The sequence below is a fragment of the Populus euphratica genome, unplaced genomic scaffold (genome assembly GCF_000495115.2).
Source record: "Populus euphratica unplaced genomic scaffold, PopEup_1.0 scaffold2.1, whole genome shotgun sequence".
In the NCBI taxonomy this organism is placed as follows: Eukaryota; Viridiplantae; Streptophyta; class Magnoliopsida; order Malpighiales; family Salicaceae; genus Populus; species Populus euphratica.
This window is the reverse complement of record NW_011499846.1, coordinates 7391077-7418170: the sequence shown is the minus strand read 5'-3', so window position 1 is coordinate 7418170 and position 27094 is coordinate 7391077. Positions and strand designations below refer to the sequence as shown.

The 27094-nt window shown below is 33.2% G+C and overlaps 3 protein-coding genes across 4 annotated transcripts; all 3 read left to right on the top strand.

Annotated features, from left to right (window-relative positions):
- The first annotated feature begins 277 nt into the window (after positions 1-277).
- On the top strand, positions 278-4115 carry LOC105137101 (pentatricopeptide repeat-containing protein At2g31400, chloroplastic-like). Its single transcript, XM_011042708.1, has 4 exons — positions 278-2500; positions 2959-3175; positions 3325-3509; positions 3601-4115. The coding sequence occupies exons 1-4, from the start codon at positions 540-542 to the stop codon at positions 3866-3868; spliced, it is 2631 nt and encodes an 876-aa protein (XP_011041010.1). The 5' UTR covers positions 278-539; the 3' UTR covers positions 3869-4115.
- Positions 4116-11281: 7166 nt separating this feature from the next.
- On the top strand, positions 11282-15090 carry LOC105137091 (stachyose synthase-like). Of its 2 annotated transcripts, XM_011042696.1 has the most exons (5): positions 11282-11580; positions 11685-13263; positions 13380-13557; positions 13663-14030; positions 14306-15090. In XM_011042696.1, the coding sequence occupies exons 2-5, from the start codon at positions 11782-11784 to the stop codon at positions 14879-14881; spliced, it is 2604 nt and encodes an 867-aa protein (XP_011040998.1). In that variant the 5' UTR covers positions 11282-11580; positions 11685-11781; the 3' UTR covers positions 14882-15090. The 2 variants fall into 2 exon arrangements, with proteins under 2 accessions (XP_011040998.1, XP_011040990.1); XM_011042688.1 differs by lacking the exon at positions 11282-11580 and having other exon boundaries at positions 11654-13263.
- An 8108-nt stretch (positions 15091-23198) lies between these two features.
- On the top strand, positions 23199-23968 carry LOC105137085 (transcription factor UPBEAT1-like). The gene has a single exon (XM_011042675.1). It carries the CDS (start codon positions 23262-23264, stop codon positions 23670-23672), a length of 411 nt encoding a protein of 136 aa, XP_011040977.1. The 5' UTR covers positions 23199-23261; the 3' UTR covers positions 23673-23968.
- Positions 23969-27094: the final 3126 nt, after the last annotated feature.

The window sequence follows — 27094 nt, the reverse complement described above, 5'->3', positions numbered from 1 at the left end:
GCAAGCGGGGGAGCATCCCACTTATTACTATTTGTCTAGGTGAAAGAAAGAAAGAACGAACAAAACAATTACAAAAAATAATAATAATAATAATAATAATAATTTACTCCGTATTCTTTTTTCTAAAAATTGGAGTAACAAGAGAAGAGTTAAAGCGAAGATTCAGCTATTGTTTTTTAAAAAATATTATTTTTTTATTTTTTAAATTTATTTTTAATATTAATTCATCAAAATAATTTAAAAATATATTTTTTAAAAAATTCACGAAACAATACCTCAAGCGCAGCTGACTAGTAAGAAAATATGGTAGTAGGTGAGTCTCTCTCTCTCTCTCACTTATCTCTAAAAACCACCCGCAAAAGCTCACATTAACTCTCTCTCTCTAGAGTCTTCGCCGCGACCACAACCATGGCCGCTGCTTCATCTGCTCCCATCTAGCCTCTCCTTCCTCTCCCCCCAACTACCTCTCCCTTTCCAACCACTACATACCTCTTTCTACTAGTCAGTGGATACTGGATATCCATATCTAATTGAATTGAATGGCGTCAACGCCACCACACTGCTCAATCACAGGAACAACTAAGCCTTATCATAGCAGCCCCTATCCACACAGCCATTTTAAAAACCACCGTCAAACCCACCACCAAAACCCCCATCAAAGATGGACTGCTAATCAAAGAGTCTCTCTTACCAAACCTCCCCTCCCACCCTCATCTCGCAATGCACCAAAACCCCCTGCCACCACCACCACCACCACCACCACTCACCACCCACAAATCCACCCTACCTTCCCTTCTCTTCAATCTCCAAAATCCGAACTTGCCTCCGATTTCTCTGGTCGCCGCTCCACTCGCTTCGTTTCCAAGCTCAACTTTGGGCGACCTAGAACCACTATGGGTAGTCGCCACACCTCAGTCGCCGAAGAAGCTCTCCAGAACGTAATTGAGTATGGGAAAGACGAGGGGGCTCTTGAAAACGTGTTGCTTAATTTCGAGTCTCGTCTTTCTGGGACGGATGATTATATTTTCTTGCTTCGGGAGCTTGGTAATCGCGGAGACTGTAAAAAGGCCATTTGTTGCTTTGAATTTGCAGTGAAACGAGAGAGGAAGAAGAACGAACAAGGAAAATTGGCGAGTGCCATGATTAGCACTCTTGGTAGGTTAGGTAAAGTAGAGATTGCTAAGAGTGTTTTTGAGGCTGCTCTTATTGAAGGTTATGGTAATACTGTATATGCTTTCTCTGCTATAATCAGTGCTTATGGTAGAAGCGGTTATTGTGATGAGGCTATTAACGTTTTTGATTCGATGAAACATTATGGTTTGAAGCCCAATTTGGTTACTTATAATGCTGTAATCGATGCGTGTGGGAAAGGAGGTGTGGAGTTTAAACGAGTAGTGGAGATTTTCGATGAAATGTTGAGAACTGGAGTGCAGCCAGATCGAATTACATTTAATTCGCTTCTTGCTGTATGTAGTAGAGGAGGGTTGTGGGAGGCTGCGAGGAGTTTGTCTAGTGAGATGTTGAATAGAGGGATTGAGCAAGATATTTTTACTTATAACACGCTCTTGGACGCCGTTTGTAAAGGTGGGCAAATGGACATGGCTTTTGAGATCATGTCTGAGATGCCTGCCAAGAATATATTGCCTAATGTTGTCACTTATAGTACCATGATTGATGGCTATGCTAAGGCTGGTAGATTTGATAATGCACTTAATTTGTTTAATGAAATGAAGTTTCTGTGTATAAGTTTGGATAGAGTTTCTTATAATACCTTGCTTTCTATTTATGCTAAGCTTGGTAGGTTTCAGGAAGCTTTGGAAGTTTGTAGGGAGATGGAAAATTGTGGGATTAGGAAAGATGTTGTGACTTATAATGCACTCTTGGGTGGGTATGGGAAACAATGTAAGTATGACGAGGTTAGAAGAGTGTTTGAAGAGATGAAAGCTGGGCGTATATCACCTAATTTACTAACTTACTCAACATTAATTGATGTGTATTCGAAAGGTGGTTTGTATAGGGAGGCAATGGATGTTTTTAGGGAGTTTAAGAAGGCTGGATTGAAGGCTGATGTTGTTCTTTACAGTGCTGTGATAGATGCCTTGTGCAAGAATGGGCTGGTGGAATCAGCTGTGTCTTTGCTCGATGAGATGACCAAGGAGGGAATTAGGCCTAATGTGGTCACTTACAATTCTATTATAGATGCATTTGGCCGGTCAGCAATCACGGAATCAGTGGTTGATGATACTGTTCAGACCAGTCAGTTGCAAATTGAATCTCTATCTTCAGGTGTTGTTGAGGAAGCTACTAAAAGTCTGTTGGCTGATAGGGAGGGGAATCAGATCATAAAGATTTTTGGGCAGCTTGCTGTTGAAAAGGCAGGTCAAGCAAAGAATTGCAGCGGACAGGAAATGATGTGCATTTTGGCAGTCTTTCACAGGATGCACGAGCTGGAAATCAAGCCTAATGTGGTCACATTTTCAGCCATTTTGAATGCTTGCAGGTAATTTCTACTGTGCTGACCATCATGATTGTTCATTACTGCTTCAAGAGCCAGTCAGCACATGCACAGTCAATGATGAGCGAAAACTTGTACACTTGTTTCTCAAATGCAATGATCTGTGCTATTTATTTTGCTCTCTGTTCATTGATACCCTAGTAATCATCCATCTTCAGCAAAAATAGATCAAGCAGATGAAATTATACCAGTGTTTCTTTTCAGTAACGATTAGCAGAATTCAAGTTCTTCGCTTCTGGAGTTTTGAGATAAATTTCCTTTTCTTTCTAATGCACGAGTGCCTAAATTAGTTCAGTTTAATGTTAGATTTTGGAGAGCGGGTGCATTTGTTGCCTGTCAACTTTTGTCCATATTTGATATTAACTTGTTATATGTACATAGTCAAGGATCTTTAGCTTCAAATGAATATGGTTTAAATTCATTTGTATATCCTCTTGATGCAGTCGTTGTAATTCCTTTGAAGATGCTTCAATGTTATTGGAGGAGCTTCGGTTATTTGATAACCAGGTTTATGGTGTGGCCCATGGACTTCTTATGGGTTATAGAGAAAATGTTTGGGAGCAAGCAGAATCCCTCTTTGATGAAGTTAAATTGACGGATTCTTCAACAGCATCTGCCTTTTATAATGCCCTGACTGACATGTTATGGCACTTTGGTCAGGTGAGTTTGAGCTATAACTATTCCTGATTAAAAGACTATATTTGCTCAATTGGGCTGTATCAAGTCCTACACGGTTTTTTTTTTGTGGTTACAAATTTGTATAACTGGATCGGTTCAGGATGTTTAATACTAGTTCTTTTTTTATTCAGAAAAGAGGTGCACAACTTGTTGTGCTCGAAGGGAAACGTCGACAAGTGTGGGAGAATGTGTGGTCCGAGTCTTGCTTAGATTTGCATCTAATGTCTTCTGGTGCTGCTCGAGCAATGGTTCATGCATGGTTGCTTAACATACGCTCTATAGTGTTTGAGGGTCATGAGTTGCCAAAATTATTGAGGTATTTCATTTTATTTAGTTGTATTTGCTAACTAATACTCTCTTTTATTTAACCATTCCAAGAGAAATATCTGAACTCCTTGTTGTTTCAGCATATTGACTGGATGGGGAAAACACAGCAAAGTAGTTGGTGACAGTACGCTAAGGCGAGCTATCGAGGCCCTTCTCATGGGCATGGGTGCACCCTTTAGGTTAGCCAAATGCAACTTAGGTCGATTTATATCAACTGGATCTGTTGTTGCTGCGTGGTTGAGAGAATCCGGAACGCTAAAAGTGCTTGTACTTAATGATGACAGAACGGATCAAGAAAATTTGAGGTTTGGTCAAGCCTCAAATTTGCAAACGCTTCAATTGAGCTAATTGTATCATGTTGCACATTTTTTGTCTCCCCTCTTGTAAATTATTGGCATAGAGATACAGTTGCCTCCCCCACCCCCTGTCGGCGCGTGCATTAAATGGACGTGGAGATGGGCATTAGAAGTTTTTCAAGTCACATAGGAGAAGGTGTTCATAGCACTGTTTTAAGTTGAAAATGTTTGATTTTTGCGACAGCCTGTGGACAAAAGAGTAAACATTTCATTACATCTTAGACAAGAATTCAGGGATAGATAACTAACTCATGGGACAGTGACTAACATTTCATTTCATTACATGGTTATCTACACCTGAAAATAATCGCACGGTTACTGCTTTCCTTGCCATGGTGGTGGTGGTGGTCACTGGCTTTAATGGCTGAAGCCTCATAAAGGCAGAGCGGGTCACATACTTTTCTCAGGTCTCCAACAGTGAAAGGGTGAGAAATAGAAGATGAGGCGGTGATAAAAAAAAAATTGGCCCATCTCTTCTTCCCATACCATTACTGTACACTATACTGTACCAGCACCCTTTTTGCGTTCAGATGATTTTCCAACTAGCTACTTTTTGTTTGGCCATTGAATTCGTGCGCCTACTCGTAACTTCTGATACTAGAGGTGTTATTCTAGAGAAAGCTCCCTTCTGTTTGCAAATTGCTGATGGCAGTGAACAAGTAAATTGGGCCTGAAGAAGAGCTGCCTTTTACAGTGATTCCTTGAGCTTCTGTTGGGACAAGCTAAAATCCTTCCGCTTGTTAAAATGTTGTCACAATCAAATAGTATGCTCCCCCGTAAAAGAAAATTGAACTCGCTTGAATTTCTAGAAGATTAAGATGTACACGAAAGCAGCAAGGTTATTTCTACACGAACGAATATGTTATTAGTTTTAACTCGGAGCCTAGCAAGCTGACATCGATAATATTATGTGTTCTGCGGCCTTGAAATGAATTTGGGTGGAAAAAACAACAACAAAGCCCATACATCAATTCATGATTCATGCTAAAAATGGCAAATGTGTTGAAGGAGGAGGTGCAGGCAATGACAACGGAAATGGAATGCGCTGGAGGAGGTGGTGGTGGTGTCGGGTGATGATCTTGGTGGGAGGCATATGAAGTGGAGGTGGTGGCATTAGAATTAAAAAATGGAATTCCTTCAATTACGGCTTTAACTACTCCCCATAGAAACAGACTTAAACTTGACAGTTTTAGTTTTAAAGAGTTGCAAAAACCAGGAAAAAAACTGAAGAAGCTGATCAAATTTAATCTCGAGCATGGATCAAACTCAGTCTTAAAATTAAGTTAGCAAAAAATAATTTTTTATAGCTTAAAAAATTATCTGACAGTAAATCCAAGCCTATGCTGTTCCTGACACCTGATTCGGACGCAAGTTTCAACTCGAAGTTTTTTAGATTATCTTTCTTTTCAAAATTTGGGTGTCAATTACATTCAATTTTAACTTTTTTATTTTTCTACCTAATAAACCACCAGAAAACTTATTATTATTATTTTTTTAATGTGTGGGATAGAGCTTTGAACTCAGAATGATGGAAGAATCAAAAGAGATGATGTAAGAAAACCGTCGGTTGTCGGTGGAACCAAGTAGTTTCCCCTTTATAATTTCTCCTTTATAACCTTAGCGGGCCTCTGTCTGGCCCATATGTTTTCATTACTTTAAAAAAAAGTCTTCACATTTAATTATTTATATCTATAAAGTTGCAAGTCACAAAAGATATCAATCTGTCAACCTGTGATTTTTTTTAAATTTTTTTAGATAATAATGTTAAGAGTATTGTATTTAAAAGATACTTTTGTAGAAACTCCCCGTTTTTATGATAAACATTTTATTTCTTTTTTCCTTTTTACTCTTTTCCACTGATTGCTCAATAGTTCGTGGAGATTGATAATTACTAGTTTGCATACAACGACAAGATTCCTCACAGGATAAATATAAAAGAGCACGTTGCTTCAAAAATGAGTTAATTTCCTCACAGTTTAAATATAAACGAGCACGTTGCTTCAAAAATGAGTTAATTTAGCAAAATATCATTAAATTCCAAGAATACCTAGTTAACATGTATTAATTTAAAATAAAAAAATAAAATGACTAGACAAATATTGTAAACCTTCTAACAGTAATCAAATATTGACTAACCTCTTCCCCGTGTTAACATCTTTGTTTCTTCGGTCGGTTAAAAAGAATACTTGTAATTTTTTATTTTTTTATTTTAAATTAATTTATATTTTTAAATCATTAATGTCAAAAATATTTTTAAAATAGATTTTCGACACCGACCAACGCACAATCTTCAAAGGAACAGTTAAGTCGAAAAGAGATTAGAGTTACAATATTTACAAAACATTCCTGCCCTTGATTTAAAAAATATCAGCTTCCCTGTAAATATAATATTTATAGAAGAATCACTATTCTATCATTTGACTGGTCTTTGGTCCGCCGACAACTTGACGACCGACCCATCGGTGCTTGCATGACTAGAGAATCCATTTCCCAAAATTATCTTCTCCTCCTCCCCGTCGCTGCCGAGTCGAAGATTCTGGTATATCCATACGAAATAAATACAAAAATATTACGGCACGTTTCATTATAAATACCTGAAATTCTTGGAAGATAATAAAAAATACCATAAAATAAATAAATAGACTGTTTTTTTTTATATACGACATGAGTATCTAGAGATATTTGCAAAATCAAATCTCTGTATTTCTTTACCGGGGATTCACGCAAATATTTAATTATAAAGAATGTTTTTCTTATACTCACTTTTAGATTTTAAATTCTAGATGTTAACATAATACGCACGGTTACTTTAGCAGCGAGTCAAAGAGTCTATTTGTACTGTATTTTAAAATTAATTTTAAAAAATTAATTTTTTTTATTTTAAACTAATTTTTTTATTTTTAAATTATTTTAATATATTAATCTCAAAAATTATTTTTAAAAAGTAACTCCTCCAAACACGTTTACACTTTTAAGAATAATTATTTATTAGTACTATCCAAAATCTCCCGAAATAGATAAAAGAAAATATTATGAAAAGGGACACGTATCACAATCTACAAAACTTTATTGAAAAGATCCTCTCAATAAATCATATCCTCCATGATATCTCTCGTAATATCAGCAGAATTACATCATATACACACACTAACAAACCCAGAACTCCAGAGACTAGAACGGAAACTTCTCAATGTTACCATTTAGGTTAGTGGAGTTATTGTATTCAACGATCAGTTCTATTTTTTGGCATGGAGATTTGAACATCAGCCGGTTTCTAACGAGCAAGAACAGGAAACCTCATCCTCCCGCACTATCAGAATTTTTATATTTATCAATTAAAATTTTTATTAGTATTAAAATTTTTATTTTATTGATAATTAATTTACCAATATAATTGTATACAGGAATACTTTATTGATAAAATTCTCTTATATAATTTTTTATTTGTTAGTATTTTTATCGATAATAAAAAATATTATTATTAATAAATTTACTGATAAAAAAAACGAGCTAAAAAAACTTTATTTGTTTCATTCCATTGATATATTTTCTTGGGAAGCTTGTCATATAATAAAAAAATACTTTATACAGTTCTATACGTGATTATTTAAAAATGTTTTTAAAAACTCTATTTAGCAAAAATATAAATTAATTAAATTAATTTAAATGAACAATTTATAATACCTTAGAATTGAGTTGCTTGAAAAAAAAATCAAGTTAAATAAATTTGCAACAAAAAATATAAAAAAACAAACAACAACAAATAAATAAATCAACTAAAAATAATTTCATAAGAAAAAAATAAAGTTTGTGTTGCTACAAATTTAAAAATTATATAAATAAATCAACTAAAAATTTATCTCATATGAAAAAAAATCCCACAACAACATTCATATAATTATTAATAACATAAAAAATTTAAAAATAAAATAAAAAACAAATATAATGAAAAAAAAAAGAAAAGAAAAGGAAGAAAAAAATTATCTTAATTTAGTTACGATTGAAGTAGAGAAGAGAAAAAAAAAATTATAAAACATATTAGTTAAAAATAATTGAGAAGATAAAAAAAAAGAAGAAAAAACATACCTAAGCACGGGGAAAAGGATAAGGAGTTAAGAAGAAGAAAAAGATAAATAAAGAGAAGGATGTTGATGTTTTTAACATATAGTAAAGATGAAAACGAGGATCATCTGTCGTGAAATGATAGATTCTTATCTTTTTATTGGGATATTTTACTACCAGGTTTATCAATGAGTAATTAAATATTAATATTTTTAATTATTCTGTTGGTAATTTTGTTTATAACATTTAATTTAAATTTTTAATTTAATTAAAAATTTTAAGAAACAGTCAAATATTATTGTATCAGTGATTTTATCTATAATATTTAATTTAAATTTTTAATTTAATTAAAAAATTTAGAAACTCGTCATATAACATAAACGACTTTTTAATTTGTTAGCGATTTTGTCTGTGAAAAACAATAATTAACAATATAATTAAAAAATGAATAGTTTCAAAGCTTTTTAAAAAATACCGATGAAATATTTTTTGGATTTATTTTAATTTTTTTCTGCTATAAATTTTTCAATATATATCAAAAGAATATTTTTATCAATAAAATTCACTATAATATGTCATAAAAAAACATTCCATTAATATTTTTATTTGTATTTATTAATTTTATTGCAGTGACTTTCGACACCACGGTGGTTCCCTGGCCTAAGCGTGCCGTGCGGTGGTTAGTGGTAAAATCATGAAATTCTCCGCATTCGTTCCTATCGAGGAATATTCTCAAAGCGCCAGGCCGTGGTGGTTTTTATGTTGTAGAAAAAACAAATGAGAATGAATGTACCCAACCCAAAAGGCAAGTTTTAAGAAAAAGTTAAATTGAGAATCACTAAAGGAGAAAGGTCACCATTGCGGACTTGACTTCCTGGTATAGAATTAAAGAGCAGCTAGCTACCTGCTTTATACTCTCAATAAATTTGCTTTTGCTTTTGCTTTTGCAAGCAAGTTTTTTAAAATATTTTTTTTTGAATTTTTTACTTTTTATTTGACAGTGTAAACAAAAATTTAAAAAAATTATTTTAATATATTTTTAAATAAATAACACTTTGCATGATGTTAAATAACATTCTAAACCTAAAATATTAGATATTTTTTTTATATTTAATTTATATTATTTTTTATTATACCTTTCAAGTGATTGCATATATTTATATCACCTTATGCTGTAAATTAATTTTAATTAAATGATAAATAAAAATTATAAAACTCAAACTAATGTTTATTTAGTTAATACAATTCTAATAATATATTTAAAAATTATTTTAATTTAAAAATTTAAATTAATAAATAAAAATTTAAAATTTAATTTATATTATTTCCTAATTTACCACGTATCTATTCAAAATACAATAATCACATAAAACTTAAATTATTAGATATTTTTTTTATATTTAATTTATATTATTTTTTATTATACCTTTCAAGTGATTGCATATATTTATATCACCTTATGCTGTAAATTAATTTTAATTAAATGATAAATAAAAATTATAAAACTCAAACTAATGTTTATTTAGTTAATACAATTCTAATAATATATTTAAAAATTATTTTAATTTAAAAATTTAAATTAATAAATAAAAATTTAAAATTTAATTTATATTATTTCCTAATTTACCACGTATCTATTCAAAATACAATAATCACATAATCAAAATGACCTAAAAAAATATTTGTTTCAGCCTCTTCTAGTGTATGTTATCTATCAACTATGTGAATTTTCATGAATTTTTATTAAGATTAAATGATTTTGTTTTTATTTTTTTATTTTTATGGTGAGATATATAAATACATAAATCTAATATGAACCTGTTAGAATTCGGACTGGATCGACAATTGAAAGATCCAATTTGAATCCATAAGATTATTCAATTCTATCCATTAATATTGAATAAATTGGCCTTAATTTCAATTATCCAATTTGTTATTTTCAAAGAAGCCGGGTGAAGGAAAGACGAGGGAAATATCTTCCCGGAGAACTCAGATTTTGCGGTGAAGATTTGGGACGGACGTTGTCTTCCACCACACTGCTCAGAACCCTCAGCACACCCAATTTTTTTATAAAAAAATAATGGGATTATTTGATTGAGATAATAAAGTTCCTTTTATAATATTTTTCTATCAATAAAAGACATTGTATATGGATATTTGATCGAGTAATTCGGGTGTTTCTTTGGCACGCCTACAGGATCTGGGCCCTCTGCTACCATAATATGTTAGCAAAGGTAATTAATTAAATGATAATCAACAAATCAATCAATTGATTGTCACAATATGAGCACACTTGCGTCAACAATTATTACATTTAAACCATTCCCATAAATAAATAAATAAAAAGCAATTTACAGGCTTAATATAAGAAGAAGAAGAAGGCAGAAGCACCTTAGAGGCTCAACATTTACCTTATGTTCTAAGAAAAGACTTGATTAAGGAAGTTCTATCCATGTTAAGAAAAACATTTCTTATGCTAGAATCAAGGTCGGTTAATTATCCCCCACATAATCACCGAGAATCTCCCAATAAAGTTTTAAAAATAATGGTTTAGCGACTCCAATTCCTCGAGGAGGTTGGAGTTGGAGGAGAGGAGCAGGAAATTGGTGGTCCCTCTGACGCCGTCACCCTCCAGAAAAACGAGTTTTTGCTCTGAATCTGGCCTCTGGTGTCTTTTTTATGCTTTTTTAAAGATTTGTTTGCATATTTTTAAAAATAAATATCTCATCATAAATATCTAAATTATATAAATTATAAATATCTAGATATTTATAAAGATGTGCATGTTGTATAAGTTTTTCCATGTATCGAGTGTGTATATCAGAGTCCACCATACGGTATTTAAGAATTGAAACCTGCGAGTCAAATTAGTAAACATAATGTAAGGTGTGATCTCACAGAGAACTTTCCAGGTCCCTAACGCCAAACAGTGGCCACCATAATCCGGACTATTGTAGGTCAGCCTCAGAGACACAGCCATTTTCTCTGGAATAAAATTAATTTTAACTCGCTGTGCTACTTTAAGAAATTGCCGGTAAATGAGTTCGCATGCATGGTTTGCAAGTGGAGATTTGATTCTCCTCTGGGTTTTGAAGAAAACTTCTATTCGAGAAGTAACTACTACTTTTGTTTTTTTCCATGTTAAAGGTTGCTCAATTTTGTCACTGTTTAGAGCGTGCGTAAGATTGCTGTAACCAACCATCATGTACACGCGCCCAGCCTTCTCCGCTGGACAGCATAGCTTACTTGATTCTAGTAGTAACTTTTATTGATTCTGCGTACACGTACCCCACATTTTTTTCTCTATAAATATGTGCATTGCCTTCCCCTTTGTTTACATGCAAGCTATTATTCTCCTCTTTGCGCTTAATAGCCTTTTCTTTTGTGCTCTCGAGTTTTTGGTTTTCGTATGTGATCTCAAGTCTCTTCAAATCCTGTCGTCCGTCTAAGATTGTTTACACGTATAATTCTGTGTCAAGTTCTATATTTGTTAACTGTATATTGTTGATTTCACCTTCTAGTTCTGTGCAGAAATATACTCTTAGCTCAAGATCTTATATATCCTAGAGGATATATACTTGCTTTTCACAGTTTGTAATTCATTAAAAAAAATAATTCAACGATTTCCTTCCATAAGAGTTCGTATAGAACTCTATAAAATCCTCCCTTTAGCTATTCTTTCAAACATTTTATTCTTCTATTAGCTCTCTTTAAAAAAATAATTCAACGATTTTCTTCCATAAGAGCTCGTATAGAACTCTATAAAATCCTCCCTATAGCTATTCTTCCAAACATTTTATTCTTCTATTAGCTCTCTCCGTTTTTGCTCTGTTTTCCTCTGCTATGGCTCCCCCAAATGATCCCGCTAGTCCACTTCTTAGCACTCGTAAACATGATGATAGTTCAGACAAATACTTTGATTTGTCGAATGGGAAATTTAGTGTCAAGGGATTTCCATTGCTTTCTGAAGTTCCAAGCAACGTGACTTTTGCTCCCTTGTTTTCTTCTGTCTGTAAACCCCCTGATGCTCCACTTGCGCTGCTACAGCGTGTCAAAGCTCTGTCGCACAAGGGCGGATTCCTGGGTTTCCACAAAGAGGCTCCGTCAGACCGCTTAATTAACTCCCTTGGTAAGTTCACGGGTAGGGAATTTTTGTCCATCTTTAGATTCAAAACTTGGTGGTCTACCATGTGGGTGGGTAACTCTGGTTCTGATTTGCAAATGGAAACTCAATGGGTTCTCTTTAATGTTCCTGAAATAAGGTCTTATGTCATAATCATACCCGTCATTGATGGGAGTTTTAGGTCTGCTCTCCATCCAGGAACTGATGGCCATGTCATGATTTGTGCTGAGAGCGGTTCAACTAAGGTGACAGCATCATCTTTTGATGCTATCGCTTATGTTCATGTGTCTGAAAATCCTTACTATATCATGAATGAGGCTTATAGTGCACTTAGGGTCCACCTCAATACCTTCAAGCTTTTGGAAGAGAAAGCTGCACCTTCTCTTATTGATAAATTTGGGTGGTGCACTTGGGATGCATTTTATTTAACTGTAGAGCCTGCTGGTGTATGGCATGGTGTGAATGATTTTGTTGAGGGTGGTGTCTCTCCAAGGTTTCTTATCATTGATGATGGCTGGCAAAGCATCAATTTTGATGGTGAGAATCCGAACGAGGATGCTAAAAACCTTGTTCTTGGTGGGACTCAAATGACTGCCAGGCTTCACAGGCTCGATGAATGTGAGAAGTTTAGAAAGTACGAGGGAGGGTCTATGCTGGGTCCTCACCCTCCTTCATTTGATCCAAAGAAACCAAAGATGCTTATCTCAAAGGCAATTGAACTCGAGCATGCTGAGAAGGATCGAGATAAGGCAATCGAATCTGGTGTTACTGACTTGTCTGCTTTTGAATCTAAAATTCAGAAGTTGAAACAAGAGCTGGATGTCATGTTCTGTGGAGATGAAAAGAGTGTTTCCACTGGGAGCTCTGGAAGTTGTCCTTGCAAGGCTGACAGTTATGGCTTGAAAGCTTTCACGAGAGATTTGAGGACAACGTTTAAAGGGCTGGATGATATTTATGTGTGGCATGCTCTCTGTGGTGCCTGGGGTGGCGTGAGGCCGGGTGCTACTCATTTGAATTCAAAGATCATTCCTTGCAAACTGTCTGCTGGTCTTGATGGGACAATGAATGATCTCGCTGTGGTTAAGATCACTGAAGGCGGTATTGGTCTTGTTCAGCCTGACCAAGCAGGAGATTTCTATGATTCTATGCACTCCTACCTTGCCAGTGTTGGCATTACAGGAGTGAAAGTAGATGTCATTCATGTGAGACTTTCTTTATATATCTATTTTCCATATTCCTTTTTATTTATAAATATTTGGATATTCAATATTGGAGTTCCTTGATTATCGTGCATCTAAATCTAAATTGTCTAATGCAGACTCTTGAGTATGTGTCTGAAGAATATGGAGGCCGTGTTGAGCTTGCAAAGTCTTATTACAGGGGCCTGTCAGATTCCCTGGCAGAGAATTTCAAAGGATCTGGACTCATCTCTAGCATGGAACAATGCAATGATTTCTTCTTCCTTGGAACAAAGCAGATATCCATGGGAAGAGTAGGTAAGAAAATCTAACCAAATGGTCTCCTTTATTGTTTTATACGTTTCTTTGCTAGGAAGTAGTTTTTTTACCATGCAGCTTAGATCTGACACGTTTTTGCTACAGGTGACGATTTCTGGTTCCAGGATCCAAATGGGGATCCCATGGGAGTTTATTGGTTACAAGGGGTCCATATGATCCATTGTGCCTACAACAGCATGTGGATGGGTCAGATTATACAACCTGATTGGGATATGTTCCAATCCGACCATCTGTGTGCCAAGTTTCATGCTGGGTCAAGAGCTATTTGTGGTGGACCTGTATACGTGAGTGACTCCGTCGGTGGTCATGATTTTGATCTCCTCAAGAAACTTGTGTACCCTGATGGTACCATTCCCAGGTGCCAGCACTTTGCCCTACCCACTAGGGATTGCCTCTTCAGGAACCCTCTATTTGACAAGAAAACAATTCTCAAGATTTGGAACTTCAACAAGGTATTCATTTATTTTGTCTGAAAGGACTAGATAAAAAAGATATTTTATGTTTTGGATATAGCAGCTTTCTATTCTGTTTCCTATCTAACATGTTTCGTTATTTAACGTGTAGCGCAGGGCATTGAGCAACTAAATTTGTCAATTTTTTATTTTAGGGAAACAGTAGTTGTTGTTATACCTGCCAAAATTTTCTTGATACAGTTTTTGTCAAATTGTTTAATGTGGGAAATATTTTGAAGTCAAACGAAACTAAATTGCCTTATTGGACTTTGCAGTATGGAGGTGTGGTTGGAGCTTTCAACTGCCAAGGAGCTGGATGGGATCCCAAAGAGAGAAGGATCAAGGGCTACTCAGAATGCTACAAGCTGATGTCTGGTTCTGTTCATGTTACTGATATTGAGTGGGATCAAAAGAAAGAGGCAGCTCAAATGGGTGAGGCTGAAGAGTACATAATCCATCTCAACCAGGCAGAAGAACTACTACTTGTATCACCAAAATCTGAAGCAATGCAGATCACCATCGAACCATCTTCATTTGAGATCTTCAGCTTTGTGCCCGTCAAGAAGCTAGGCACCGGTATCAAATTTGCTCCTATTGGACTGACCAAAATGTTTAATAGTGGTGGCACAATTCAAGAACTGGGGTATTTTGATTCTGAAGCCGAGACTTGTGTAAAGATTGAGGTTAAAGGTGGGGGGAATTTTTTATCGTACTCCAACGCGTCTCCAAAGAAGTGTTTCTTGAATGGAGCTGAGGTGGCTTTCAAGTGGCTGGATAATGGCAAACTGAGCTTGAATCTCCCTTGGACTGAAGCCGCTGGTGGCATATCTAAAGTTGCTTTTCTTTTTTGAAGTTGTTTAGTCATATATTGTTCATGGCAAGGAAGTTGAAAGCCATGGCAACGAAGTACCTTAAATAAACCAGATTCTAATAGTTGATCAAAAAGTCAGTCGTACACCAGCGATACATGAAACTTTGAAATTGGATGTATATTATCGAGGTGTGCTCTGGATTTGATTGCTCTTTTAATTCGACGTCCATTTGATCCATTATCTTTGAAGCTCTTAAGACTAGCAAATCAAAAACAGCTGTTCCTGAATGTGATCACACTCGAAATTTGTGAATTAAATTAAAAAAAAAAGCTTCTGGTGAATTAAAGAGAGCCTTTTATGTCTTCTCGAAAAACCAGACAGAGAGGGAGAGCCTACAGTGCACATGAAGCTAAAGATACAATAGGACAGAATCAAAACTTTAATTGGTAGGTTCACCAAAATAAAAATGAATCAGATGTTGCTTCACAGAAGAATGTAGCTGACAATCCGAGCCACTGTAACAGCACTCTTTGGATTGCCTTCTGCTTTGAAAATTATGTAGAATTGAAGGGAACAAGCGGGCGTTTGGTCTCTGGGATTCTAGTAAATCATTTCTTTTAACTGCGCGCATGCAGTATAGTTCAACTTAATTTGAATTATTTGTATAGAATAATACCAACTTATTACCTAGAAAGTTATAGATAAAAATAAAACTAAGAAAAGAGTCCTGTTATTTTGGGTTAGACCCAGAGCTAGTATCTTGCCATTTGTCGTGTTTGCAAAGATCCATGTGGGTCCAAGCTGGCGGAAATCGACGTTCAACAGCAAATTAAAACTGTACAAACAGATGGGAGAAATTCGATTAGTCATCAATCACCTTCGGAAGATCGTAAATTTCATATCAATTAACACTGGCTTTCGGACAGACCATGACATGAACTGGAGAGGGCAGAGAAATCTTCATGGGGGTTCTCATAATTATCCACAGAAAAATCCAACCGAACCTTCAAACAAGGAAAGTGGGAGAGTACTTTTGCTTGTTCGAGATTATCCATTTGAGTACTTTTTGGTCGGCCTAATGGTAGCGTGACAGGTAAGTCAGGTTAGACCACCAACTGCGAAGTTAACTAACTAAACCACCAACTAACTGTAATTGAAGACTAAGGACTTCGTATCTGTGGTTGAGTACTTTGACTCAAAATCATTTTCAGAAGGATTTGGGTAAGATGTGTGAATCGTGATTTACGACCACTAGCGGGAGGACACCCCGCAAACTCAAATTCCCTCGTGCAGGGAAAATAAGAAAATAAATAAGCATATCGATTGTATATAATGTAAACAGAAGATTATATAGACAACAAAAAAACATTAACATGAGTGAAAAAAGCATGTTCCGTTAAATTCATGATTTAAATAATAAAATTAAAATTATTTAATAAAAAATAAATTAAATGAATTAAGAGCTTAAATTTTGAATAAATTTAATATTAAAATATGAAATTTAAAAAAAATACACAAAAAACAACTCGAATCAATCAAGGTTATTCCATCAAATTTGTGACTCGATTCATAAAATAAAAATTATTTTATAAAAAAAAAAATTATAAAACCTAATTTTTAATTAACTCAATATTAAATGATGAAATTTAAAGAAAAAAAAGTTAATTCAAATAAGGGGTAAAAAAATCAAGTCAGCCAAGCTAAATCGACAAACTCGTGGTCTAAATTATAAGATTATAATAACCTAGTGAGGTGTAATTTATAAAAATATATATATATAAATATCAACCCTTAATTAATATAATGTTGTGTGATGAAATTAAAAATAAAAAAATTAATTTAAAAAAATAAAAAAAACAACTCGAATAAACTTGTTAAACCATAACTCGAGTCATAAGATAAGGATAACCCTATAAAAAGTAACATAAATAAACATGAATCCTAGTTATCAATCAACCCAATGTTGAGAGATGAGATTAAAAAAAAATCAATTAGAACAAGAAGAAAAACTTGAGTCAAGTAAATTAACTTGTTAAACTTCCAGTCTAGGTTATGAAATTAAAATAACTTTAAAAAATAAATTAAAAAATAAGTTATGAAGTTTAATTACCTATAAACTTAATTTTAAAGAATGGAATTAAAAAAAAACACATAAATTGAACAAAAAAATAGAGGAAGAAAAAAAATTATTCCAGTAAATAATATCAAGGGGATACAGTAAAATTCATTTTTTATTTTTTTTAATTATCATGCATATTACCTATTTGTTTTAGAATAGTTATAGAAAAAAACTAGAAGGAAAGAACATGGCAGCCAAATGCTGCATGCATGCTTTCACAATTCAACGTGGATTGCTACGATTAATTTTTTCATTTTGATTGTTCAATTGTTTTTTTTAGATTAAGTTTTTTTTAAAAAAAATTTATATCCATTTAATTCATATGTTTTTTTTAAAAAGGCATGACTAAAAGCTTAAGGACTCAAGCAAAAAAGATTGGAAAACAGGTGTCACCTTCAAACCCTGTACAAAAAGTTTAATTTGATCCTGCTACTTTATAATTTCTGATTTTTGGTCTTTTTTGTTTTAAAAAATTTATATTGATCCATTTTTTTTAATCCATGCTTTAAAAAATGCAGAGAGAGTTGGCTAATTCTAAGTTTTACTGTAAAAAATCTATTTTTATATTAATAAATTATATTCTACAAGCAAAGTTTCACCACTATGAATTCTGTATTATGGCCCGGAATGGGATAAAAATTGACTTTTCAGCGAAGTGGGCCTCTTGTATGATACATGTATGTATGATGGAACAGTGCGTTAATGTACACATAGCTTCTTTTGTGATGCCCTAGCTGGGCTTGGCTATTAATGTGGTTACGCCACGTCATACCGTCTGATGTACAATGTCTTCACAACTACATCCAGGCATCCATGTAGTATGAGAAGGGTCCGGGTACGTGCGGTGAGAACACCCGTGTTTTGACCGTTAACAATATGGTGTTGTTTGTCACAACTTTTATACTTTTATTTTTATTTTTAGATGTTTTTTTAAAATGATTTTAATTTGTAAAAAATATTAAATATTAAATTTTTAATTTTTAATATCTTATAGTTTTGATATATTAATTTTAAAATTTTAAAAATTAATTATTTTGATATATTTTTTAATGATGAAACTATTTTAACAAAATATTTCAAATGTTGAAATGTTTTTAAGATTGTGATAACTTCATGAAAAGTAAATTTAAATATGAGATAAATAATAAAAATCAATTTAAATTTAATAAATATTAAGAGGGGTAAAATTGATTAAAAAACCGAAAGAAATTCAATTAAAAACAAAATATAATATGAGATTCTTTTTAAAAAAAGAAAAATACTTGTCATTATTGTATATGAGATTTAAAAAAAAAAAAGAAAAATACTTGTCATTATTGTCAAATCAAGCATAAAAAGTTAATTTTGAAATATTCTACCTTAATTTTCTTTATACGAGAACTGATTTTACATAATTTAATTGATTTTGTGGGTTTAAAAACAATTCAAATAGATAGTGTAATCATGGCTTAATTAAAAAAAATCAAAATAATATTTTTAAAAATATTAATATGATGATATATTAAACCAACTCAAGTTTTATGGTTCGACTTGCAAAACCTGTGACACAGGTCATGCATTTCACTAGGTTTAAAAAATTTATTTGTTTTAAATTATTTTTTATCCAGTAATATAGTAATAGAAATAAATATTTGTAAAGAAATAACATCAGGAAATTTATTTGAGATTGCAATGTTTTCATAAAAAAAAAAAAATTATAGTATACTGTAACTACTAATTCAAAATCATTAAAGTAAAATATTAAGTGATAAAATTAATATATATATATATAATTTTATTTTAAAATAAACAATAATCTCAACATTCATTAAATAAAAAATTAGCATATAGAAGGATGATCTATTCCCTATGTTTCAGTAGAAAGAAGAAATTAGTGCATACTTACCTCGACATCCATTCAAATATTTGAAATATAGTTATATTATATTCTCAACCTCATACCCACAAAAACAAATACTATAACCTTTATCAAGAACAAACCCGCATTTATTTTTTTATGGTAAATACATATAATTAAGAATATTAAAAATAAGCACTTTACCTTGTTGTATACTATTCATGATATGATAGATAAATATAAATTGATTTTGCAGGACTTTTAAATTAAAATAAATACAAGTACAAAAATTATATTGAACTCACGTGACATTTCAAATTTAAAATGTAGGCGGTGGTATTTTTATTAAAATAGCTAAAAAAAATCTTAAAATGAATTTGTATAATTTATGGTTATTTTAACTAAATAATAATAAACTACTTATAATACAACATCATAGTTTGTTATAAAAAAAAATTAATTACGTTGCTTCATATCACAATATAATGTAATAAGCATGGCACATCACAGTGTTCGAGGGAAACCACAGCATGGCAGAGCCGAATAGTAAACAGACGGGCCACTGTTCCAACACAAACTTAACTACAGGCTACAGCCTGTACAAAAAGGCCCAGCAGCTCGTCTCAAAATAAAGAAATCCAATTAACAGATTTTCAAGTAAAAATTATTTGATTTAAAATTTACAATATTTAAAATTTAATTTTTATTAAATGAAATAAAATAGTAAGATTTCAACTTATATCATCTGATCAATAAAAATTTAATATTATATTAGATAATCATCTACACTATAATTTATATTATTTTTCAAGATAAAATATATAAATAACGAATTTTTTAAACCTGAACATTGTAACTAAATACCATTTACAAGCTCAACGAAAAATGACGAATTTATAGAACAAATGAAGTTTACTTTTTGTATATTTTTCAATCTATATGGCCGAATATGCAAGAAATTACCGTGCACATGCGGAACACGTTTTTCATGCACAACTTGTGCGTGTGTAGATATCCTAACATTTATGTTTATAATAAATCCATCCATTAAAAGAACATTACAAAAATAAAAAAAAAAACTTAAAACCCATGTAGAATATTCATTGTTCATCTAGATATAATTTATCATTCACCACATGAGTATAATTATCATTTTACTCTTCAACAAAAAAGAATTATTGATCTTAGTTTTAGTTTCGGGTGTACAGTGATATTTTTATAAAAATTCACTGGACATTTTGAAATTAATTAGTGACAGATTGATTTTTTTACTTCTTAAATGCATAATGTAATAACTATATTATTCTAATAATAAAAATATTTCAAAGTATTATATAAGGCAATTTGGTTTTTTTATGTTTTAAGGGCAAAATGTAAAGCTGGTGTTACTTTTATATGAAAAAAATTCTTGAACTTACAAAAAAACCCTTTTTTATCTTCTCATATTACTTTCTTTTTAAAAAACCTATAAAGTTAGTTTTAATATTTTAGACAGGTATGTGCGGCATTACCCCACTACTAAACACCACCTTCTAAAGCAACAATGAAAATGCCCTCCCATTCCTTTTCTATTAGTGTTGGCTTGTGAACAATACATATTAATTGAGCTCAGTAAACTTTTTATTCCCCCTACTATTTTCTTCTGATTTCCTTTGGTAAAATATAAATATGTTATTTAACTTGTTTTTTGCTCTTAATCTGGTGTTCATCTTACTTATTGCTATTTTTTTTATTGATTTTTCTTTAATTTTGTCGATTATTATTTAGTTTCATTTAATTTTGATATTAAAATTAATTTTTATTTATTTAGTTGTTATTTGTTTATTTTCAATCATTTTTATAATTAAATTTTATTTTTAATTTTATCCATCAGTATTTGATTTTAAATTATTTTTATATTTTTTAATTGTTATTTCTTTTGGTTTGAATTTTTTATTGTATTTTTTTATTCTCATCCCTTAGCATTTTGATGATTTAGAATTTTGCTTTGTTTTTCTTAGAGTTTGTATTTATTATTTAAATTTTTCAAGTTTTTAAGGTTAACTATCTAATAAATTTAACTAATTAGGGAAACTATTGGATAACAATAAAATAGGGTGCCATTTTATTACTAAAAGAATTGACAGCACATTGTGAATCCAGCACGAGATGCAAGAAAAGTGGTGTCGTAGGCGCGTTCAATGGGCCAGGAGGCCCCCAACCACCTAGTAGGGCTTCTTCTCCCTGGATTATCATTCCCTAGCACGTGGGTAGTTGGTCTAATTAGTTTCTTTGCATGTGCTAAAAAGAAGTTAGGGTTTCATCACCGCACGTTCGAATGGAAATGAAGACGGCTATCCAAAGCTTTCAAATTTAAATAATCTATAAACATGAATATTTAAGAAATATTATGATTCTTAAAATCTTTTATTACAAAAATGATTATGTGGTTATAAAAAATATATTTTTATCTTAACAAATACCCGAATTATAAAGATTTAAAGAGTAAGATGGTATTGTTTAATATTATGTCAGCTATTATTTTGTACTTGAAAATATATTAAAATAATTTTTTATTTTAAAATTTATTTTTAATATCTTTATATCAAAATAATATAAAAATACTAAAAAAAAATTCAAATTTTTACATAATTACATCAAGTCACTTATCCAAACATGATCCAAGTTAACTATACATGGATGATAGACTCACGCACTAATATAAATAGCCTAGTACTAAATATAATTTATCAAAACATAAAGGTAATCAAAATTAAAACTTTTGTTGCTGGATAAAAAAGAATACAAAGGTTTCCCTTTTTATTTTCTGGTTCATATAGCTAACATGGATCGATGATGCTTCCAACAATAAGGCACAAAGTTAAGTTCTGTCAAAGTGAAAGTCTAGCCCAAAACCCTCAAGGATGCTAGCTACTTAGCCACGAGGGAGGGACGCGTTTAATTTGCAACCAGCTGGTAATTCAAGATCAAAAAGAAAAGGAAGAAAATGAGAAAAGGAAAATATTAATTTCAAACGTATGTGTTTGGTGCTTCGAATCCAAGAATAACACTTATTCAATGGTATATAATCGTCCACAAAGTCTCAGAAAAAAATAAACTAATAATGCAAGCTATGAAGCTATGGATAAATCCATGTGCCTAGCCGTCAAGATTTGTTTGTTTTGTATTGTAAGTTTATCTACCAATACAAACAAAGCAAACATGTACCAACAACTGGATGACAGGAAGAGAACATGCTACGTAATATTGCTCCCTACCTGTTCGTTACTTGCAGTGCACATATGGAAGTGGAAACCCACTACTGATTGAATTCCATTACAAAACATATATATAGCCTCCAAGTCCACATCGAGCCATGGGTGCACATGTTAAGAACCATGCATGTAACTGGACTTAATGTTGTGCTTGATCTAGCTATGTCCAGATAAAAATCAATTGCTTTATCAACTGCGCATGTGTGTGCATGTTCTATTGATCTTGAGCTAGCTCTCAACAAGAGCAGAAGAAAGAATGACCAGTTATAAAATGTAATTCTTAAGGCAGCCAGGACCAGAACCCTTCCAGAATCAAAGTACTTAATGCTATAAACGAGCTAGGAGATTAAAGATGAAGACTCCGTCATCTAGAATCCTGGAATTAACGTCTTCCGTAGCATCACTAATGCGGATGCATGCAGTTTTGTCTGTCAGATTGTCTCGGATAAGTTTGTCTTGGTGTGCTCCGAACCAGACGTGCCAGGACATGATCATTTTGATGGGAAGTATTGGGGTTCATGAATGTCAGAAGAAAATCTACCTTATCCCAACATTAGGATCCAAATTGTCCACATTTGTTAACACAAGTGTGGACAAAGTAATTAACAATATTTAATTAATCACAGGCTCTGCAAATGCTTGTAGTTCGATAATCTAGGGCTCTCCTATTTGGAAACATGAGCTAATTAACCACCATGAGCCTTAGGGTTTATATATATATATAGGATGCCATGTTTTTTGAGGCGGAGATAAGAATATGAAGGACCCCAAACTCAAAATTATATATATTATACATTGAATTTGGAAAGTGGGAGAGGAATAATCCAGGGTGTTTTGATGAGATGGGAGGGTGTTACGAAAGATGGAGGTTTAGATTAGAGAGTTGGGTGGTGGTGAAGAATCATGTGGTTGCATGTGCATTGAGCTGGAGAACATGTCCACAGCAACAAGCAACACCCTTAGGTACACTTGGCTCTTCCTCGTTCATTGATCCCGTTCCCTTGGAGTCCTTCTATGAAACTGCGTTTGTTCATGGGCCCTACCTTAATTTATTTCCATTATCCTCACTTGGCAAACCAATTATTACCCCCGCCTAAATACCGTATATAAGTGGCCACAAGTGTGGCATATGCAATACAACGTCCTGTCTCGGCAATTGAATTTGGAAGGCCTGCGCAAGTTAGTGATTCATTCGAGACCTTTTCTGTAATGGGAGTTTCAGCAGGCGAACAATCTCTTCTTGTTTCTTTCAAGGATAAGGTCCAAGGAAAAGAAGAAATGGTGGACGTCAAGGCAAACGAGACCCTGTGGGAAAAAGTCATGGAAGGACAAGCCAAGAGAAGATGCCCACCGAGGAAACAAAAACACGGACGACATGCCGAGGGCAAGAGACCTAGAAGGATTTTGATGAAGAGAATGGCACGTGTAGAAGGTTCTCCTAGAAGGGCTGGGTATGGTGTTGGGAGAAGAGTTAGAACCCTGAAGAAGCTCATCCCTAATGGCGAATCCTTGGGATTGGATGGGCTTTTCAGAGAGACAGCTGATTACATTTTGTCTTTGCAAACGAGAGTGAAAGTCATGCAGATAATGGTTCAGGAATTAACAGGTTCGGACGAGTAGTAAACTAATTCATTTTGTAAAGGCTATCATCTCTCTCTCTCTCTTTTAAATTTTAATTCCTTTTTGTCTCATAATCTGCTATCCTTTATGTTATTCATAGCAGTACGTACGTATAGGACTTCGTTTTGTAAGTCTACATATATGTGGACGTGATTGTCTAGAATATTTAACAGCACGCAGCAGCTTTGTGTGAAAGTGGCTTAATTAGCGAGATGAACGAGTGAATTGATCATCAAATTCACTAATGTTATTTTCCACAGCTCCATGATTCAAATACCATGCATTCAATTTCTCCACTCTCGAAAGTTATATGATCAGATGTTAAATTACGGACGCCATGCACTCCCGGTGCTTGACTTGTATGTACACACACACACACACCTAAAAGGCTATTCAATATCAATATCCGATCAGTGCCCAGATTAACTATGATCTCCTTTAGAAAATTCGCATTACTGTGATGTGGTTGGAAATGGATTAATTTTTCTTCTTCCTTTCCAGCCTGGTACAGGTAGATATGAACAGTTCGTGCCTTTGTAATCAAGGATCAGTTAAAGCTCCGAGACCCCAAAAGAATGCAAAAAATAAGCGCCTGCCAATTCAAAGTCATCATATTTCTTTGGAAAACGACTGTCATCTACCATATATAATTATATGAATTAACAAGCATGGAAATTCAATATGTTTGTTGAGATGCAAATGAATGTAAAGAAGCCATTGCTTCGGTATGTTTTGGGAATAAAAGCCATGCCACTGTGAAGTGGGAGACCATGGATAACAAAAAAAAAAAAAAACATCCTGTGAACTACACTACTAAATTGTATAGGAAGGAAATATATATCCGTTGATTTTCATTGATTTGTTCATGAGCTCTCTTACAAAGGAGAGAGGAATAAGCAGACCACATCCTGTGAACTACACTAAATTAAGTTCATTGTGCCAAGTCCACTTCATTGAGGAGTCACTGGAAAATCATATTATTAAGTAAAAGGAGGAGGTGTATATGGACAATCTAAAGTAAAGATAAGTTTTTTGTTGAAGAAATGAAAGAGAGTATTTTTGAACTTGTATTTCTTTCTGATTTATTTTTGTTTATTTTTTATGATTTGAACTCCATTTAAACTCTATTTGAAATTCAAATCAATATTGTCAAAAAAATTCCAAACACAAGAATTTATTTAATTTTTAAATTGAATTCAATCCCAAAGATTTCAAACACCTTATTTAAAAGAAAAATATATGATTGGTGGACTATAATTTTGACATGATGGTCGAGAAACATTTCTAATATCCAATCTTGTTTTTTAAATTAATCTTTTTTATAAATTATTAAATTGATAATTTTTTAAGATATTTTTATATATCAATATCAAAATTAAAAAATCTCAAAAAATATTATTTTAATAAAAAAATATTTAAAAAAAATGATACATCATTACTAGATGCATGCATATAGGGTTACTTATTCGGCCCAACTCCAAACAATAAGAGCGGCGCAGTCTTGGACACTTTGGAAGTATATGGTTGAGGAAGGCCACATTTGTTTTTTGGGCCATGTCTGATAGGCTCATCAGACAGACTTGGGCTGGTCTCAGCATTTAATAAGGGCACCATCTTCGATCTTCACAAATTAGTAATAATTGATGACATTATCAAAGAAGATGGAAAAAATGACAGCCGATAAATATCTGTTGATATTAATTATTTTTTAATTTCATTTCCTTCTTTTAATCGAACCTGAGGTTAGTTGAGACCCAATAAGGATCTAATCATGAGGAGAATAAGAAAAGAAAAGAAAAGGTTGAGACCCAATGACTCTTTAACTCTTTGTGATCATATTCATTATCTTAATCTTCGTGACCACATCCATTAATTTCACGAACTATCACGAGTTAATATATCATGTCGTTGTCTTTTCATTTAACTCATTGATTATTTTTATTTTTCGTGAGTTAATCATTCGACGGTCTATTCTTTGGCATTTGAGCTAATGAGTTAAGACAGCGGTGGCGTTATGTTTTTTCAACCGAACTGCTATTTAAACGGGGTGGCCAATTTATTAATGGCCTGTAAAGTCAAACAGTCAAACATGGCAGATCACTTTATTTTCATTTATTAATGCAAATGGTTGGCGATTAATTTTATTTTATACACCATTCAAGTTGTTAGTTCTTATTGCAAATATTTTACAACAATAAAAAAGAAAAGAAAAGCAACGCTAATATTTTTTTAATGCATTTGTTGGGTTGCCTCCATCAAAACACGGGGCCAGGCCTTAGTAGGTTACTGTTTACGCATTTAATTCTAGTGGGAGAATACTAGAACGTAGCTCTAGCTTAGGCTAGATGTTTTGATTTGAAGCCCGACGGAGATGGAAAGAAGCGGTGAAAGAAAAACCAGGTGGGTCCAGGAGACCAACCTGCCTGGAAAAGACGTTCGCCGGGCCAAAACCCAAGCACAGTGGCGAAGATGGTTAACAAGATCGCTATCACATGATATCAGCAACGCTTTATCAATATCTTGCAACAGTTTCCAATTACATATTGCATCAAAGTGGGGGCATGGAATGGCTCTGCCTTAGCTGTGATACTACTTTGATATGTGATTAGGCAGCTAATCAAACATGTTCTGATGCGATATGAAATAATAATGTAATGTGATGATACTGTTTCGTACTGGTTCAAGCTCAATGATGGCCTTCGTGTATGATGATAAGATCGATGTGCTGTAATCACAAGGTTTTTTCAAGGATAGGCGGTATGGGGATGGAATGGACTTGTCCAGGAGGCGTGCGGTTTTGATGATGATGAAATTGACCGTGTGTGCCTATCGTTCGATGGCAAATCAATTTGGTTTGCACCTTCTTGTCAAAGAATACTTGAGCAAACCGAGCACGGAAATGGTGGCGGCAGCCGATGACCGGTTGCATTTGGCCCATGTACATTTCCAGTGAACAATGCATTGCCAGTGTATGGGCCGACGTCCGTCAGCATTCTTTCTGGAATGTACTAGCTTTGATCGCGCACTAGTACACCTTGTGAGATTGGAAAAGTGTACTGAAAATGGGCTCTTTTGTTTTTTGCCCCTTTCATTCTGAGTGTCTTGATTTTCCTTTCGTTTTGCTAGCCTCGGTGCTTGCCGATGCAAATTTAAATTTTAAGGCTTGGATACGTAAAATAAAGAAGAGAAGGCATTCGAACCCGTGAAGGATTGTTAAATCAATCCTCGTCAGGGTATGATATACAGATAATTTCCAACCCATTGTAGGTCCACTCGTAACCCAACTCCACACAAGCATGTTAAAAATTGGTTTGATATTGTGAAAATAATTATTTTTAAAAATATATTAAAATAATATTTTTAAACTTTATTTTTTACATCATTATATTAAAATACTAAAAACATACACAGAATAATTCAAA